Source organism: Bos indicus, chromosome 6 (assembly GCF_029378745.1).
Source record: "Bos indicus isolate NIAB-ARS_2022 breed Sahiwal x Tharparkar chromosome 6, NIAB-ARS_B.indTharparkar_mat_pri_1.0, whole genome shotgun sequence".
In the NCBI taxonomy this organism is placed as follows: domain Eukaryota; kingdom Metazoa; phylum Chordata; class Mammalia; order Artiodactyla; family Bovidae; genus Bos; species Bos indicus.
Window position 1 is genome coordinate 85122030 of NC_091765.1, and position 20311 is coordinate 85142340.

Here is a 20311-nt window from a genome sequence, read left to right on the forward strand (position 1 = left end):
GAAAATTGTGACCTTTTAATATTTCTTATTTTACATCTGAATATTGCATTATAGCTGATTTAGTGTAATTAAGCATTTTTATGAAAATATAGATTTATACATATATTCATTTATATTGTTGAAGAAGGTTGTTCATTTTAGCTAGAGCCTTATAACTTACAAAAATATTTTAGTCATCTTGCTCACCTGATTGCCAAACCTTAAATATTCTTTTTTTAAATTAAAAATTTTAACTTTAATATGTTAAATTAAATTTGCTTTAGTAAACTTTATTAAATTTATTGAATTATTTGCATTAACTTAATTTTTTTAATTTAGTAAACTTTTTAAATTTATTTTTAAAAAACTCCATAGGACTTCCCTGGTGGCTCAGTGTTACAAGAATTTGCCTGCAAAGCAGGAGATGCAAGTTTGATCCCTGGGTCTGGAATGTCCCCTGGAGGAGGAAATGCCAACCCACTCCAGTATTCTTGCTTTGGAAATCTCATGGACAGAGGAGCCTGGTGGGCTACAGTCCGACGTATCGTAAAAGAGTCGGACACAACTTAGCAACTAGACAGCAACAATGGAGTATCTACTTTAGTAGCTTTCTGAGTAATATAATCTCAATTAGGAAAGTCATCTCAATTTCAGTAAGATTCCTGGCAAACATTGGGCTAGTGATAGTATATTATAGTAACAAAATAAGAATAATGAAGATAGTTAGTATTTCTTCTGGATCATTAGGTGCTACTGACTTTTTGGATGTTTCACATGTACTTACAATTTTTCCCTCAATGACAATATGAGGTTGCTACTATTATAAGATTTAGTGTTGTCCTATCCGTGAATATGTTGCCTGTATCTTGAACAACCTGCTGAATATTCTCCTTTCCCACTCTACCGTTTACAATTCAACCCAATGACTACATCCTGGTTTTTTTTTTGAAGGATATGTGACCATATCTCTTTCTTATCCCTTTCAATGTTCTTGCAGGTGCTCCTGCTAGATGTTTCTCATGTTAATAATTATCTGTTTCCAATTCACCTTACCAGCATTATCAGCCTCTTTACTTAGTCTCTTCTTGTTTAGACTGAACTTGTACTTCTTGGGAACTGTCATTATCACTCTACCTGCTTTTCTTTTCTATCTTCTTCCATCCCAACCCTATTCCTTCTGTTTATTCATGAACATCTTTCAGATGTTCCTATGATTCATGCTGGATGTTTCCTTAGCACAGTGGTCTTTTCTTTTATAATGCTTTTACATACTTTTTATGACTTCCTTGTATTCTGTCTTTCTAGGTGGAGTGTCAGGTGGCAGAAACTGTCTATATATTTCTCTATATTAGCTCTCCCCAAATAAGTTATATATATAATTATCCTATAGTAGGATAATTATGCTACTATAATTGTAACTAACATTATGCTAATATTAAAATATGCATTATATATTTACTATATTTTTATATAATAATATAACTGTAAATGTCTGATACTTCATTATGTGTTGAAAAGTGAAGTCATAATTTAACATATTCTCAAAGTCTCTAGCATGTTCTGTTTATTCTGTGATGTTAATAAATTTCAAATACTTGTGTTGACATAGAAATATCAATTTCTAACTGGAAGTTCACTGTATCCAGCTTCCCACATCTGACTCATTGCAATCAAACATTTTAAATAAAGAATGCAGGATTATTCCTATTGAAAACACAAAGTTAACAAAGAATAACAACGAGGAGTAGGTGACCTTAGGCAGGGATTTGGCAGGTTTGCAGTGGAGCCCTCCAACAAATTCAAAATTTGGTAGCCGTGGGCGAGGAAATGAAAAATCCCAATAGTTTCGAATGAGCCACATTTCAGCTTTCCCCATTGTCTCAACTAATGTAGTGGGCCTTCCTGAAAGTGAAAATAAAAACAAAAACAACAACAAATGTTGGATCAAATGAGAATATTGCTGTGTGTGTATATATATATATTATGCTTAGTCACTCAGTCGTGTCTGACTCTGCGACTCCATGGACTGCAGCCGTCCAGGCTCCTCCATCCATGGGGATTCTCCAGGCAAGACTACTGGAGTGGGTTGTCATGCCCTCCTTCAGGGGATCTTCCCAACTCAGGGATGGAACCCAGGTCTCCTGCATCGCAGGTGGATTCTTTACCATCTGAGCCACCAGGGAAGCCCATGTATATACATTAGGTAAGTTTTATAAAGGACCTTGGGATGATGTGACCAAATATGTTTCAATGTAACTGTTCTTTGACAAATATACAACATTAGATAGGATAACATGATATATAACACTATTTGGAAACTGAACTTCACAAGTAGAAACAATTTCTAAATGCTACCTAGATACTTGAGCTACAAATATGTGTTTAATTCTCAGTGTACATGTCTTCATTTGCCAAAACATTTTATGAGATTTTTAGTTACTTACATTTTTAAGTTAAAAAGAAAGACATTTTGTAAGTTGATAGATAGTCACTTGCAAAAGTCCTACGTGCTTCAAATTGTGGTTAATGACTTCCTGGTATCCAGTACTAGTAAAGGACTACAAGGTTGTACCTCACCCTATAATTTAAGTGTTTTCATTTCATGATATTTATAAGATTGATGGGTATTTTATATTTTTATTTGAATGTTTCACTTATTTGAGACAAATTTCAGTAAATTTATATTTATATAAACACTCCAAGGCTCTATAAAGATAGGACTTAATGCTACCAACTAAACACATGACTTACCTAGTACTTCACTGTAAAACTGATTCCAGTTCTTCTCATTGTATGCCTGGAACCAGAAGTCAAAATACAGTACATATATCATATTTTTGACCCTCTCCATGAATGTCATGTGATCACTTAATTCTGAAAACATAGCAGGTACATAGGATGGTGGGAATGGAAGCCTTCCACTCTTCTTTTCAACTGAAGATCCAGGTGTGGAGTAGAGACTATACATGAATGGTATTTTAAGTATCTCAGCCAGCAGCTCACCACAGGGTCCAACAGCATCTGCAAAAATGACATCGAACCTTTCTTCATGCAGTTTTGTCATAAGTTTCTTATTTGAAACAACTTCTTTACACATCTTCATTAAAATATCAGAATATCCCCAAAATAAACTTTGCACCATTGAAAGATGATTCCAAAAGGAGTCTCTCACCGCATGCATCCATGCCTCAACAAAAAGTTTGACAAAATTCTCACTTTCTTCTTTAGTTAAAGATGGAGGGAAAGTCTCCAATTTGAGAGAAGATGGTTTTTTGGGATCAATGAAAGTGGTAACTGAAGGTGTCAAAACAGTCACCTCATGACCCCTTGTCACAAGTTCATCCAGAATTGTCTTCATATTCATCCAATGACTATATTCCATTGGCCACACCAGCACCTTTCCACAACTTCCAGAATTAAAGTAGCAAGTCAGTTGTAGCAGCAGCAGAAGTGAGAGCCATTGCATAGACATCTTGTGCATATGCAGTACTTTAAGCAATTACTGAAGACTTTTTCTATTGCTCAGGCTTATATCCAGAAGACATCAATCAGAAGTTAAATTATAACTCCTATGCATAAAGTAAATAGATTACACATATAGTCAGCAGATGTGGAAATCAGGTGAAAGGGGAAAGTATAGAACACTTCGAGATTATGCAGTGTGTTTATTACTGTTTTATCACCGCTGTCACCAATCTAAAAGTCAATGAACTTTTACACAAAAATCAATTATATTATGTAAGAAAGAAGTGTAAATCACTGCAAATGAGAGGCTCTTGTGTCTGCCGTTTCCTTGACACAGAATTAGAGAAGGGTGACATCAACAAGATGCATGGTTAGGAGGTCCCAACGCTTATGTCTTTTACAAAAATAGCAAAACCAAAAAATGAACAACTACTTTGGGAAATTGTTTGGAAATTACTTTGGGAAATTTCTGGACTACAATGAAGAAGCAGCAGAAACCCTGCATATTGCAAAGTCTGAGGATCACCATGTAGAAAAGCGTGAGAAAGAGTTTACCTCTCCCACCCCTTCCTCTAGCTCAGAGGAGCTTGGCACTGGCAGAGATCCCCTCAGAGGGATTTCAGCCCATGGGGAAAAATAGTGCAGGGGAACTCCAGCAACCTCATCATCATGACCTTTGCAGCCTTGCTCTTGAGCACTTCCACAGTGTGCATCTACACTGATTCAAGACAGAGCTGCCCAGCGTCCCTGCTGTTGTGTCCTTCCTGAGGCTGAAATTTTGCTGTGGTGAGACCTGATCTTGGGGTCAAGGCGTCTCCCCATCACTCTGTACCCTGCTTTCCCTGATTGAGGTGTCACAGTGCCTTACCTTCTGTGCAACTGGAGTTTCTGATCTGCGTCTTGCTTCCTGGTTTGTCTTATAACAGCTGTGGTCATGCTGCTGTTTATTTGGGTCTCACGCTGTTAATCCTAGTCTTGGTTTTGACTGGCCATTACCTAGGCTGAGCTGCTGCTGTTTCACACACCATTCCTGGGTCCTGAGTCACGGCTTAACCTACCATTGCTGGTGTAACAGTGCAGACACTCTGTGCCTCACCATGGGTCCTAGTCAGGGTTCTGATCCACAATTACTGTGTTCACACCACTGCTTCTCTGTAACCCAGCCATGGGTTCCAAGCAGTAGCTCTGATAGGTCATTACTAGGAACATACTGCTGATGGTCTCTGACTTCCTCTGTGGCCAGAATCCCCAGGCTGTGTATCCCAGGTACAGCACCTCCCCTGGGCCTAAGCCACTGCACAACCCTGTCATCTCAGGGCCTTTACCTCTGCTGCATTCCCCTTACCTCCAAAATATATTAACAATGTGTTATATGTCTAGAAACACAACTATATACATGTTTTACATGCCTGCTTTTTATATTTGTTAAGAAAGAAAAGGAGAAGATAAATGCACTTGTGTGTGTGTTTGTGTGTGTGTGTTAATTTGCTTCTGTAGTGTCCAACTCTTTGTGGCCCTATGGACTGTAGCCTGCCAGGCACTTCTGTCCATAGGATTATTTAGGCAAGAATACTGAGTAGATTGCTATGCCCTTCTCTAGGGGACTCTTTTTGATCTAGGGATCAAACCCATGTCTCTTATGTCTCCTCCGTTGGCAGCTGAGTTCTTTACCACTAGTGCCATCTGGGAAGCCTATATCACTTATACTGTCTTATATAATTTCTTACCTTTACAAGTGCTCTTTGGTTTACCATGGTGATTAGAATTATAGCCTGGGTTTACCTTCTTAAGCCATAGGTTTTCCTTCAGTTTTTTTCTGTAAGGTAGATTTCCCAGCAATGTATTCTTTTTGGGTGGATAAGGGTAGAGGACTATCTATATTTTGCCCTCAGTTTTGAAAGAGTGTTTCATTTGATATCATGAGAAATGCTGGGCTGGATGACTTAAAAGCTGAAATCAAGATAGGCAGGAGAAACATCAACAACCTCAGATATGCAGATGATACCACTCTAATGGCAGAAGCAAAGAGGAACTAAAGAGCCTCTTGATGAGGGTGAAGGAGGAGAGTGAAAAAGCTAGCTTAAAACTAAGTATTAAAAGGCTAAGATCATGGCATCTGGCCCCATTACTTCATGGCAAGTAGAAGGGGAAAATATGGAAGTAGTGACAGGTTTCCTCTTCTTGGGCTCTAAAATCACTACAGATGGTGACTGCAGCCATGAAATCAGGAGATGTTTGCTTCTTGGCAGGAAAGCTATGATAAACCTAGAGACTGGGTTAAAAAGCAGAGACATTATTCTGTTGACAAAGTCTGTATGGTCAAGGCAATGATCTTCCTAGTTGGCCACGTAAGGGTGTGAGAGTTGGACCGTAAAGAAGGCAGAGTGCTGAAGAATTGATGCCTTTGAACTGTGATTGCTAGAGAAGACTCCTGAGAATCCCTTGAACAGCAAGGAGATCAAACCATCAATCTTAAGGGAAATCAATCCTGAATATTTGGTGGAAGGACTGATGCTGAAGTTGAAATTCCAGTATTTTGGTCATCTGATGCAAACAGCTGATTCATTGAAAAAGTCCCTGATGCTGGAAAGATTGAGGGCAGAAGAAGAGGGTGTCAGAGGATGAGATGGATGGATGACATGAAAGATAAAATGAATATGAACTTGGGCAAACTTCAGGAGATGGTAAGGGTCAGAGAGGCCTGGTGTGCTGCAGTCCATGGCATCGCAAGGGTTGGACACGACTGGGCGACTGAACAACAATGGGCGACTGACTTTGTTTGATATAGAATTTTTGATCGACAGTTTTGACTATCTGGATTTTGACTATATCATCTCACTGCCAGAGAGCATCCACTGTTTCTCATAAGATATAAGCAGTATCTTGATATTCCCTTGCAAGACTGAATTATTTCTTTAGTGCTTTAAGGTTTTCTGGTTTTAGCTTTCTTTTGTGTATGTTAGTGTGCTTCATTATGTACCAATATTCTCTAACCCTCTTTTCATTTTTTTGTCTCTGTTCTTTGGATTATATTATGTTATTGATATATCTTCAAATTCACTTACTTTTTCATCAGCTTCTTATTTATTCCCACTAGTGAATTTTTCATTTCAAATATAGTACATTTCAACTCCAAAATTTCCATTTGTTATTTTTATAAAATATGATTTTTATTTCTTATTTTTATACTCTATTAGATGTACATTTTTATTATACCTTTCTTCTTTCATCGTAGTTTCATGAAGATAGGTTGTAAGCTTCCAAAATTTATACATTTCTCCTAAGTTCTCCAATTTGAAGGAATATAATGATACTGAATAGTGTCTTATGATCACTTATATTTTTATTTTAGTTTCTAATTGTATTTATTTCAGTGTTTCGTCTTTTTGGTAGTTTCTTTTGGGTCACTGAATCCACTGACATTAGCTAATTTGAAGTTTTTCCTTGTTAGAGCCAACCATTAGTCCCTTTCATAAGCAGTTTCTACTGACTGTTTTTTCACCATTTAGGTCACGTATTTATATTTCTTTATATGTCTTGTGAAATTATTGTTAAGGTATTACATTTAGACAATGGAGTGTAACAACTCTAATTCCATGTCTTGTTGCTGTTGCTGTTAAGTCGCTTCAGTCGTGTCCGACTCTGTGCGACCCCATAGATGGCAGCCCACCAGGCACCCCCGTCCCTGGGATTCTCCAGGCAAGAACACTGGAGTGGGTTGCCATTTCCTTCTCCAATGCAGGAAAGTGAAAAGTGAGAGTGAAGTCGCTCAGTCACGTCTGACTCTTAGCGACCCCATGGACTGCAGCCTACCAGGCTCCTCTGTCCATGGGATTTTCCAGGCAAGAGTACTGGAATGGGTTGCCGTTGCCTTCTCCCCATGTCTTATTACTGATATATGTTTACTGACTACATGGACTATTTTAATAAAGTCTCTTTCCCTTACAGGGTAAAGCATCTGATGCAGCTATTTGGAGGGTGCAGCTGCTGCAGTATTCACATTACCTGGGCAGACAGTGCTTTTAGTAGCACTCTTCTTTTAACTGTCTCCTTTCATCTCACACACCACTAAAGTAATACTCGAAATTCTCCAAGCCAGGCTTCAGCAGTACGTGAACCGTGAGCTCCCAGATGTTCAAGCTGGTTTTAGAAAAGGCAGAGGAACTAGAGATCAGATTGCCAACATCTTGTGGATCATTGAAGAAGCAAGAGAGTTCCAGAAAAACATCTATTTCTGCTTTATTGACTATGCTAAAGCCTTTGACTGTGTGGATCACAATAAACTGTGGGAAATTCTGAAAGAGATGGGAAAGCAGACCACCTGACCTGCCTCTCGAGAAACCTGTATGCAGGCCAGGAAGCAACAGTTAGAACTGGACATGGAACAACAGACTGGTTCCAAATAGGAAAAGGAGTACATCAAGGCTGTATATTGTCACCCTGCTTATTTAACTTACATGCAGAGTACACCATGAGAAATGCTGGGCTGGATGAAGCACAAGCTGAAATCAAGATTGCTGGGAGAAATATCAACAACCTCAGATATGCAGATGACACCACCCTTATGGCAGAAAGTGAAGAAGAACTAAAGAGCCCCTTGATGAAAGTGAAAGTGGAGAGTGGAAAAGCTGGCTTAAAGCTCAACATTCAGAAAATTAAGATCATGGCATGCGTCACTTCATGGCAAATAGATGGGGAAACAGTGGCTGACTTTATGTTTTGGGGCTCCAAAATCACTGCAGATGGTGATTATAGCCATGAAATTAAAAGACACTTACTCCTTGGAAGGAAAGTTATGATCAACCTAGTGTATTAAAAACCAGAGACATTACTTTGTCAACAAAGACCCATCTAGTCAAGGCTATGGTTTTTCCAGTAGTCATGTATGGATGTGAGAGTTGGACTATAAAGAAAGCTGAGCACTGAAGAATTCATGCTTTTGAACTGTGGTGTTGGATAAGACTCTTGAGAGTCCCTTGGACTGCAAGGAGATCCAACGAGTCCATCCTAAAGGACATCAGTCCTGGATGTACATCGGAAGGACTGATGTTGAAGCTGAAACTCCAATACTTTGGCCACCTGATGGGAAGAGCTGACTAAATTGAGAAGACCCTGATGCTGGGAAAGATAGAGGGCAAGAGCAGAAACAGACGATAAAGGATGAGATGGTTAGATGGCATAACCAACTCAATGAACATGAGTTTGGGTAGGCTCTGGGAATTAGTGAGGGACAGGGAGGCCTGGCATGCTGCAGTTCATGGGGTCGCAAAGAGTCGGACATGACTGAGCGACTGAACTGAACTCCTCTTCTTGGGGGCATAAATTGCTCCAATGGTTTTGCCAGATAGTTTTAAAAGTCAGTGTTTGAGATGTGTTCTGACCTCAGGAATTCTCTTCAGAGCTGTGTCTTTCTCTGATTTTCTTTGATAAACTAGTTTGTCAATGTTCAGCTTGTATCTGTCATTAAACAATTACCTTCCTCTTAACTGTTTACCAACAGATCTTTCATAGTTTGTGGATGCTCATAGGCTTGATCTTTTCACAATCTTATTCTATTAAGTGAGCCCCTTAAGAATAGCTTTTTTATCCTAAGTCTCCCTCTGGTCAAGCTTTCTGAACTTTCTCTTCAGAGCTGGAAATAGGAACAGTGTGGCACATGTCTTTCTCTGTGACATCCCTCTTTTGTATGTAAACACTAGTGCCAATTTTTAGTTTTCCTTTTCATCATGGAACTTAGATTCTATGAATGAGCTGGGAAAACACCTTTTGGGATTCAGTATTCTCAATATTCTGTGCCTGAATAGAACCTCGGCCCTATTAGTGGTGCTGGTGGAAGAAGGGGGAACTTTGATGGCCATACTTATCTGGAAATTAGCCACTGTAACTCATAACTAGGGGGTATGTGTGTGTATATGTGAGAAAATCAAGTGCTAAACCCTTCTTAGATGATACAATAACACTCAAAAGAGAGCTGTGGATAGTGAGAACCTAGTGTTCTTTCTGAACCTACCCAGAATGAAGTCTAGTTTTCTGAATAAGAATGATGAGAGAGGGAGATGTTTTGGGTTTAAATGGCAAAGGCTTTCAATGATTTTTCTGTTAATGTATTTTTCTGAAATAAATGTGTCTTTACTTGCTGTATATCTTTAGGGAACTTTCTAGAAACTAAATGGTTGTTTTAAAATATAAATTTCAGTAGTTATTCTTACTTCACGTAAGAATTTGTTCATGGAATATATCATGTTGCCATTTCAGAAATGAGAGTGTTTGGGCTTCAGCTATGGCTCAGTGGTATGGAATTAGTCTGCTAATGCAGGAGACACAGACTTGATCTCTGGTTCAGGAAGATCCTATATACTGCAGGGCAACTAAGCCAGTGCATCACAGCTATTCAGCCTGCACTCTAGTGCTGGGGAACTGCAACTACTGAGCCCATGCATTTCAACTACTGAAGCCCGAGCATTAGGACCAGTGCTCTGAAACAAGAAAAGCCACCTCAGTGAGGATCCTGTGTACCACAACTAGAGAGTAGCCCTCACTCTCTGCAACTAGAAGAAAGCCTCTGCAGCGAGACCCAGCACAGCTACACATTAAAAGAAAAAGAAGGGGGAAGTCAAGGTGCAAAATTTTCTATCTATGTTTATCTATCTACATTGATATGTAGTTGATTTACAATTTTGTGTTATTTCAGGGGTATAGTATAATTAATTAGTATTTTTTTAATTACATCCCATTATACTTATTACAATATATTGGGTAATAATTCCCTGTGCTGTTTGGTAGATTCTTGTTGCTTATTTTATGTATTGTAGTTTGCATCTCTTATTCCATACTCTTAATTGGTTGCTGTCTCCCCTGCTGTTTGGTAAGCATAAGTTTATTGTCTATGTCTGTCAATCTGTTGTATATAGATTCATTTGTATTATTTTTTAGTTTCTATATTAAGTGACATAGTATTTTTCTCTTTGTGACATATTTCACTAAGAATAGTGATCTCTAGTTCCAACCAAGTTATTACAGATGGCAGTATTTTATTCTTTCCAAGGATGAGTAATATTCCTTAGTACACATATGCCACACCTTCTTAAAATAATTGTCTGTTAATGGGAATTAGGTGGCTTCCATGCTTTGTGTGTGTTAGTTGCTTAGTCATGTATAACTCTGCAACCCCATGGACTGTAGCCTGCCAGGCTTGTCTGTCCATGGAATTCTCCAAGCAAGAATATTGGAGTGGGTTGCTATTTCCTTCTCAAGGGGATATTCCCGACCCAGGGATTCAACCTGGGTCTCCTGCATTGCAGGCAGATTCTTTACCATTTGGGCTATAGGGAAGTCCTATCCATGTTTTAGTTATTATAAATGGTGCTGCTATGAACACTGGGGTGCACGTATCTTTTGAAACTAGAGTTTTTCATTTTTCAGCTATATACCTAAAGTGGGATTGCTGGATCATGTGGTAGTTTTATATTTGGTATTTAAGTAATTTGCATAATGTTTTTCATAGCAATTGCACCAATTTACATTCCCAGCAACACTGTATGAGGGTTCCCTTTTCTTCACATTTTCTTTGGCATTTAGTATTTTGATATTTCAGTATTAGTGTATAGAAATATAACAGATTTCTGTGAATTAATCTTGTGTCCTTCAACTTTCCTAAATTAATTTATTTTAATAATGTTTATGAAGATAATTAGGGTTTGGTGGTTTTACCTCTTCCTTTCCAATTTGGATAATTTTATTCTATTTTTCCTTGTCTGATTGCTATGTATATGAATTCTCATACTGTATTAAACAGGCAGTGAGGGTGGGCATCTTTTCTTTGATTCTGATCAAGTTTTCAATTTTGAGTATTATGTTGACTGTGTTTTTATAATAAATGGCCTTTATTATGTTGAGATATACTCCTTCTATATTCAGTTTGATGAGAGTTTTTTTTTTTTAATGAATGGATGTTGGATTATATAAAATACTATTTTGTGCCTATTGAAATGATTATGTGATCTTTGCTGTGTTTCTAATCCCACACTCTTCTGGGAAATAGTTTAATTGGATGAAAGTGAATGTCTTGCCATGGCTTTAGGTAAGAAGTTCTGTTGAGGCTGGATGCACAGTGAAAACAAAGAACTATTAATAGTCTCAGAAATAAAATTAAGGGTTGAATCTTTTTACAGAATTCCAATTATTGAACAATTTCTATAGTTAGGAAAAACTATAAAATTCTAAATCAAATGAAGTTTAAAATTCTGAATATCTACAAAATAATACAGTTGGGTAGACTGGTTATTGTTCTTGTTTCTGCACTCAACATGTGAAAAACAATTACATTCAATAATTTCTCTTTAGTAAAACTTTTGAATTAAAGTAAAAAATTTCACTATATATGCATGTAGTTTTTTATTTAATTTTTAACCAGTATTTTTCCTTTGCAAAAAATAATTCTAAGTCAGGTAGACAATCCCTTGAAAGTGAATTTTATATTTTGTCACAAAAGGAGAGGAACTTTATCATAATTCCTCCTACTGGAATAAGCATGAGGAGTTCTATTTATGTGGCAAACAAGCTTGATATCTCAGAAACAGCTAGTCTCTTTTCTCCTTCCTACCTATGCCAGCAAACTTCTGGCAACAAAACAGAAAACACTTTGTGATGACAAATGCAGCAGTTGCCACACATGTCAGCAGGAACCCAATCACATCCAGAGAGTTTTACTGGAACCAGTTGAGGTCGTGGATAGCTGGTCGCAGGTGATTGACTCCTTTGTGGCACATGACAAACTCGATCCAGAAGACTGCTCTGTCCAAGGGTTTCATAAGCTGATCATGTTGAATGGCTGATAACCTCATGACATTCCCTTTGTAGCTGAAAGAAAATCAAACAGACATCTATTTATAGAATGAGCTCTAATAGATCAAATGTGTGAAATTTTCTTTCAGATGGTAGCAGAGAGAACAACACAGAGTGAAAGAAAAATAGATAATTTTACTCCAAGGTGATTATTGAGACCTTAACTTGTGGGTTAAGATACCTTAAATGCATAGGATTTCAAGTGCCAAAAAATAGAAAGAAAATGGGAGAGGATGAGATTGTGTACTCTAAAGAATGGAATGAGTTAAGTCCCAAAGGGGAAAGAAAGGAAAGGAATTCGTAATATATTTGTTCAAAGTTTGAATTTTCTAGTAAAGAATTGTTAATAAATGTGGTAGATATGTTTTAAAATGCAGTCATAATCCAGAGATAGCAGGTAAATCTATGATGAGGTTCAGAGGCCTGTCCAAACAGAGCTGATCTTACATTAGTGAAGTGGTGGCTGAAAGTGTGGAAGTGGATTGACTCGGTTTGATTCCTGACTGGACTCTGACACTTGTTGGCTGCTTTTTTTATTCTTTCTGTTCCTCTGTTTTATTTTTTGTTTTTTAATATAATTTTATTAAATTTTTAAAACCTTTTTATTTTCAAACTACTCATTTTATAATTGGAGGGCCCAATTGCTATATAAATTGGATATGAATAGTACCTTATCTGATCATTTTGAGAATAATGTATTGATTCTTAGAGATATTCCCAGCAGGTAGTATTCTGTCAGAAAATGTTTGCTCATATTGGTGTTGCTTTGGTTGTCGTTCTGAAAGAATCTGGAAATGACTCAAAATTTCACTTTCAAGCATTGCAGTTACATTTGTTTCTACTGTTGAAATGATGATGGACTGTGTGTGTGTTGAGTGTGTGTGTGTGTGTGTGTTAGTTGCTTAGTCAGGTCTGACTGTGTGAGACCCCATGGACTGTAGCTGGCCATGCTTCTCAGTCCATGGAATTCTCCAGGCTGGGATATTGGAGAGGACAGCCATTTTCTTCTCCAGGGGATCTTCTTGACACAGGGATGATGGATTAGTAGACCAAAAAGTAAGAAGAATAAAGAAATATGGTTCATGAACTCTAAATCACAAAGTGATATAACATGGCATTGCAGCTATGACAATGGAGGTAACTTCCTCTTTTCTGTCAAAAACATGGGGAGAGCACATGGAGTTTTCCAGAGGACTGCAGTAATCTGGAAACATTTTTTTGTAATACTATAGCAAAAGAATACAATAAAAAAGTTACTTAATATGTGTAAATTCCATATTATTGCCTGGAGAATCCCCGTGGACAGAAGAACCTGGTGGGCTACAGTCCATGGGGTCGCAAAGAGTCCAACACAACTGAAACGTCCTAGCATGCATGCACAACACTATGTTACTAAATAACATATGCGTTATATCATAGCCTTCAGTATATAGCAGGCAATAAGTCATCTTAATTTTCTGACACCAATGTTGCATTATTAAAATTAAAAAACATATAAATATACTAGAAAGATATACATATAGAAAATCAGCAAATGAAAGATCTTTTTCTTAAGAAAAAGACAATTTGCTTTATGTACTGCTTATTTAGGTAAATAGCTGCACTAAAATTAAATAACACAACTTATAAAACACAAATGGACACTGTGCTACTATTATTGACACATTCTCTAAATGCTTCATTTCAAAGACATTATGAAACAATAGAGGGAAGTATACATATTTATGAGTTCAATTCAGTTCAATCGCTCAGTCATGTCCAGCTCTTTGCAACACCATGAACCATAGCAAGCCAGGCCTCCCTGTCCATCACCAACTCCTGGAGTCCACCCAAACCCATGTCCATTGCGTTGGTGAGGCCATCCAACCATCTCATATTCCATCATCCCCTTCTCCTCCTGCCCTCAATCTTTCCCAGCATCAGGGTCTTTTCAAATGAGTCAGTTCATTGCGTCAGGTGGCCAAAGTATTGTGGTTTCAGCTTCAACATCAGTCCTTCCAATGAACACTCAGGACTGATCTTTAGGATGGACTGGTTGGATCTCCTTTCAGTCCAAGGAACTCTCAAGAGTCTTCTCCAACATCACAGTTCAAAAGCATCCATTCTTCTGCCCTCAGCTTTCTTTATAGTCCAGCTCTCACATCCATACATGACCACCGGAAAAACCATAACCTTGACTAGACGGAACTTTGTTGACAAAGTAATGTCTCTGTTTTTTAATATACTATCTAGGTTGGTCATAACTTTCCTTCCAAAGAGTAAGCATCTCTTAATTTCATGTCTGCAATCACCATCTGCAGTGATTTTGGAGCCCAGAAATATAAAGTCAGCCACTGTTTCCCCACGTATATGTCGTATTTGTGATATTAATATAATTGTGTTACTGAAATTCATGTATATCCTGAAGTGATTTGGAAATCAAATATTTTTGCTTTTAGAAAATTTGGCTTTTAGACAGTAATGGCACAACATATCTCTTCCAAATAAGACAAGAACAAACACAAACAAAATAACTCAGAATATACTTATATTTATAAGCAGCATCAACATAGTTGTAATTAAGTTAAAAAGTTCTATTTGTTTACCATTTATGAGTGATGGGTTCAAAGTATTAAAGACTTGCAGATAGAGAACAACCTATTGGTTACTGTATTTAGGGGAACAGAAATATATGGGTAAGAGGCAAAAACTATTGGGAATAATATAAGTACAAAGTTGTATTGTACAACATTAGGATTATAACCAATATTTGGTTTTGAATGGAAAATTGCCTAAAAATTGTGTAAAAACTTTTATAAAGGGAATATCCAGCATATCCCTTCCAAGTCAACTACATTTAGATTTTATAATTCTTCCAAAGAAGACTAAACTATCACAATCAAAAAACCCAAGAATATACCTACATTTATACATAGTATCTACATGGTTGAAATTGGGTAATTGGAAAGTTCTAGCTGTTTACCATTTATCAGTGATGGAATCAAAATATTGGCATAGTATTTTCTAATATTTCAAAATATTGGAAATCCTGGAAAATATTAAATGTAATGGGGATTTGAGATTGATTATGTCAATGTGGTTTCCTGAAAATAGCCATCTTTTAAGAGTTTAAAACATCTGAGGAGTTCACATGCTGAAAGAAAGTAAAGTGGGCAGACAAACATTCATTAGCATTCATTGTTCCCTACTATAACTTTGTTCTCAATGCTTCTTTATCCTTCTATTACCATTTCAGTGATTCTTTCATTTTAATGATTTTGTTGCTATTGTTGTTCAGTGTGTCAGTCATGTCTGACTATTTGTGACCCCATGGACTGCAGTAGGCCAGGTTTTCCTGTCCTTTACCATCTCCTAGAGTTTGCTCAAACTCATGTCCATTGAGTCAGTGATGCCATTCAATCTCATCTTCTGTCATCCCTTTTAATGATTAGTTCTTTCAAAATTTCTCCACTATCTTTAAACCACTGACAAACCTTTTCCATAAAACCATGAAAAAATATTAATGTGACACTCATAATAGATTATTGGTGACTGTTTTCAAAGCACTGAGCCAAACTTACTTCTCACTGGGCTTCTGTGAAGACTCATGACTGCCTCCCTGGCTTTCAGATGAGAACTTCTCTAGAAAGAATATCTAGTTAAAAAAAAAAACAAAAAACCAAAACCATACTCATAAAGGATTATTAATGACTTCCTTCAATGCATTGAGCAAATCTCTTGTTGACATTGTTTCCAAGTCCAATTTGACAGCAGCTTCCTTGGCCTTCATGTAAATGTTATGAGGTTGATCTGCAAACAAAGGAAGGCCCACTATAGGGATCCTGTGGTAGATGGTCTCATAAATGCCGTTGCTTCCACCATGAGTTACAAAGGCTTTGGTTTTTGGATGACCTAGGAATTAACGAATTTCAGTAAACTTATTAATTATAACTTTTACAATAAAATGAGAAATGGGCTTTTTTAAGGCACTGAAATGTGAAATGAAGATATCTCCTGCCATATTAATAAACAAGAAATGTCATAGCCATCAGCAATTTCTGGCCTCCAATGTGAATGAGAGCTCCCCAAACTGAGATCCAGTGGATGCTGCCAGCCCCTACAGTGATTGCTGAGGAGTTGGGAGAATGCAAGAAGCAGTCACTTCATGGGAAATAGATGGGGAAACAGTGGAAACAGTGTCAGACTTTATTTTTTGGGCTCCAAAATCACTGCAGATGGTGACTGCAGCCATGAAATTAAAAGAGGCTTACTCCTTGGAAGAAAAGTTATGACCAACCTAGACAGCATATTCAAAAGCAGAGACATTACTTTGCCAACAAAGGTCCATCTAGTCAAGGCTATGGTTTTTCCTGTGGTAATGTATGGATGTGAGAGTTGGACTGCAAAGAAGGCTGAGCACCGAAGAATTGATGCTTTTGAACTGTGGTGTTGGAGAAGACTCTTGAGATTCCCTTGGACTGCAAGGAGATCCAACCAGTCCATTCTGAAGGAGATCAGCTCTGGGATTCCTTTGGAAGAAATGATGCTAAAGCTGAAACTGCAGTACTTTGGCCACCTCATGTGAAGAGTTGACACATTGGAAAAGACTCTGATGCTGGGAAGGATTGGGGGCAGGAGGAGAAGGGGATGACAGAGGATGAGATGGCTAGATGGCATCATCGACTCAATGGACGTGTGTCTGAGTGAACTCCGGGAGTTGGTGATGGACAGGGAGACCTGGCATGCTGCAATTCATGGGGTCGCAAAGAGTCGGACACAACTGAGTGACTGAACTGAACTGAACTGAACTTTGCTATTGCTCAGGCTTATATCCAGAAGAAATCAATCAGCAAGTTAAATTATAACTCCTATGCCTCAAAAAAGTAGATTACATTAATAGTCAGCAGAAGTAGAACACAAGTGAAATGGTCCACTTGTAGAACACTTCAGTTTTGTCTTTGCTGTCACTCATCTAAAAGTTGATGATCTTGTACACACAAATAAATTATATCAATTATATTAGTTAAGAAAGAAGACTAACGTAAAACACTAGCAAGTGAGAGGCTCTTGTGTCTGCATTCACTTTGATACAGAATTCTGCCCAATAAATTCTTTTTGGGCAGATGTGGGCAGAGGGTTATCTATATTTTGCACTCATTTTTGAAAGAGTATTTTGTTTGATATATAATTTTTGGCTGACAGTTTTGACTCTTAGGACTTTGACTATGTCATCTCACTGCCAGAGAGCATCCATTGTTTCTGATGAGATATAAGCAGTATGTTGATATTCACTTGTGAGGTTGAGTAATTTTTTTTAGTGCTTCAAAACTTTCTGACTTTAGCTTTCAACATTTCAGTAGCATTTGTGTATGGCTATCCAAGTTTATCCTACTTGAAGTAGTTGGACAATTTGGATTTGTAGATTAATATTTTTCATCATAATTGAGATGTTTTCAGTCATTATTTGTTTTGAATATTTTGTGTGTGTGTTAGTCACTCAGTTGTGTCCGACTCTTTGCAACCTCGTGGATCACAGCCTACCAGGCTCTTCTGTCCATGGGAATCTCCAGGCAAGAATACTGGAGTGGGTAGCCATTTTCCTCTCCAGGGTATTTCCTGATCTAGGGATCCAATCCAGGTCTCCTGCACTGCAGGCAGATGCTTTACTGTCTGAGCTACTAGGGAAGCCCTTTGAATATTTTAGTTTGCTCCTTTTTTCCTGGCACTCCCCTTTTTTGTGTGTTTCAGTTTGCTTTATTATGTACCAACAGAGGCTTATTTTCTAAGCCTCTGTTCATTTTTGTTTATTCATTTTTTGTCTCTGTTCTTTGGATTATATTATCTTATTGATCTATCTTCAAGTTCACTTGCTTTATCATCAGCTTCTTCAAATCTACTGTTGACTCCCTCCAGTGAAATTTTCATTTCAGATATAGTAAATTTCAATTCCAAAATTTCCATTTGTTCAGTTTAGTTCAGTTCAGTCGCTCAGTCATGTCCGACTCTTTGCGACCCCATGAATGGCAGCACGCCAGGCCTCCCTGTCCATCACCAACTCCCGGAGTTCACTGAGACTCACGTTCATCGAGTCAGTGATGCCATCCAGCCATCTCATCCTCTGTCGTCCCCTTCTCCTCCTGCCCCCAATCCCTCCCAGCATCTGAGTCTTTTCCAATGAATCAACTCTTCGCATGAGGTGGCCAAAGTGCTGAAGTCTCAGCTTTAGCATCATTCCTTCCAAAGAAATCCCATGGCTGATCTCCTTCAGAATGGACTGGTTGGATCTCCTTGCAGTCCAAGGGACTCTCAAGAGTCTTCTCCAACACCACAGTTCAAAAGCATCAACTCTTCAGCGCTCAGCCCTCTTCACAGTTGTTACATTTGGAAAATATGATTTCTACCTTTTACTTATAGACTCTATTAGATAGGACCTTTTTATTATACTTTTCTTCTTTAATCATAGTTTCATGAAGGTGAGTTGTATGCTTCCAATAATTTATCCATTTCTTGTAAGTTCTGTGTTTGAAATAATATAATGGTTCCAATAGTCTCCTATGATAATTTATATTTTTATTTTAGTTTCTCATTTTATTTCAGTGTTTGGTTTTTTTATTTAGTAGTTTCCTCTGAGTCATTGAACCCATTGACATTAGCTAATTTGAAGTTTTTCCCTGTTAGAGCTAACCATTAGTCCCTCTCATAGACAGTTTCTATTGACTGTTTTTCCTCATTTAAGTCACATATTTGATTTCTTTATATATATTGTGAAATTATTGTCAAAGTGTTACATTTACACAGTGCAGTGTAGCAATTCTGATTCCATATCTTGTTACTGATATATGTTTAGTGATTCCATGGACTATTTTAAGTCTCTTTCCTCTACAGTGTAAAGTCTCTAATGCAGCTATTTGGAGGGTGTAACCTTGGGCATGGGAGAAGGCAATGGCACCCCACTCCAGTACTGTTGCCCAGAAAATCCGATGGATTGAGGAGCCTGATAGGCTGCAGTCCATGGGGTCTCGAAGAGTCGGACACGACTGAGCGACTTCACTTTCACTTATCACTTTCATGCATTGGAGAAGGAAATGGCAACCCACTCCAGTGTTCTTGCCTGGAGAATCCCAGGGACTCGGGAGCCTGGTGGGCTGCTGTCTATGGGGTCGCATAGAGTCGGACACGACTGAAGCGACTTAGTAGTAGTAATAGTAGTAGTAACCTTGGGCATATTCACATTCCCTGAGTTGACATTGTTTTTAGTAACACTCTCCTTTTAACAGTCTCTTTTCGTACTATTAGCTCATATCAGCTGGGTGATTATGCTACAGTTTTTGATAATGTCTTAGAGGCCTAAATTGCTTCAGAAACTGATCCACAAAAGTTCATTCTCTTTTGCAAGGATAGTTTTAGAAGCCAATGTCTGAGGGATGTTCTGACCTCAAGAATGCTCTTCGTAGCTGTGTTTTTCTCTGATTTTCTCTGATAAACTTGCTTGCCAATGTTTAGCTTGTACCTGTCATGAAGCAACCAGCTTTCTTCTTAACTGCTTACCAGCAAACCGTTCATAATTTGTGGGCACTTATAAGCTTGACCTTCCCACAATCTGATTCAAATAAACTGTGTTCCTTGAGAACAGTGCTTATATCCTTAAGTTTCCCTCTGGTCATACTCTGAACTTTGCCTTCACAGCTGGGGACAGGGACAGTGGCACACTTCTTTCTCTGTGACATCCCTTTTTTATGTGTAAATAGAAATGTCTATTTTTAATTTACCTTTTCATCATGGAACTTCCATTTTATTAATGAGCTAGGAAATAGCTATTTGGGATTCAGTACCAGAGATCAAATTGCCAGCATCCACTGGATCATGGAAAAAGCAAGAGAGTTTCAGAAAAACATCTATTTCTGCTTTATTGTCTATGCCAAAGCCTTTGACTATGTGGATCACAATAAACTGTGGAAAATTCTGAAAGAGATCAGAATACCAGACCACCTGACCTGCCTCTTGAGAAATCTGTATGCAGGTCAGGAAGCAACAGTTAGAACTG

At 37.9% G+C, this 20311-nt stretch overlaps 1 protein-coding gene and 1 pseudogene across 3 annotated transcripts in view; both read right to left on the reverse strand.

The window, feature by feature from the left end:
- Window positions 1-3488, reverse strand: part of LOC109560529 (UDP-glucuronosyltransferase 2B4-like) — a 31340-nt gene extending 27852 nt beyond the window's left edge. For all 3 annotated transcript variants that reach the window (XR_011567212.1, XM_070791546.1, XM_070791547.1), the window contains exons 1-2: window positions 2731-3488; window positions 1733-1881 (exon numbers count right to left, since the gene is read on the reverse strand). Coding sequence is in view for 2 of the 3 variants with exons in the window: in XM_070791546.1 (XP_070647647.1) it covers window positions 1733-1881; window positions 2731-3460 (879 nt within the window). In the remaining variant the exon portion in view is untranslated. The remainder of the gene's footprint in view (window positions 1-1732; window positions 1882-2730) is intronic.
- An 8503-nt stretch (window positions 3489-11991) lies between these two features.
- LOC109560050 (UDP-glucuronosyltransferase 2B18-like) lies at window positions 11992-19994 on the reverse strand (annotated as a pseudogene).
- Window positions 19995-20311: the final 317 nt, after the last annotated feature.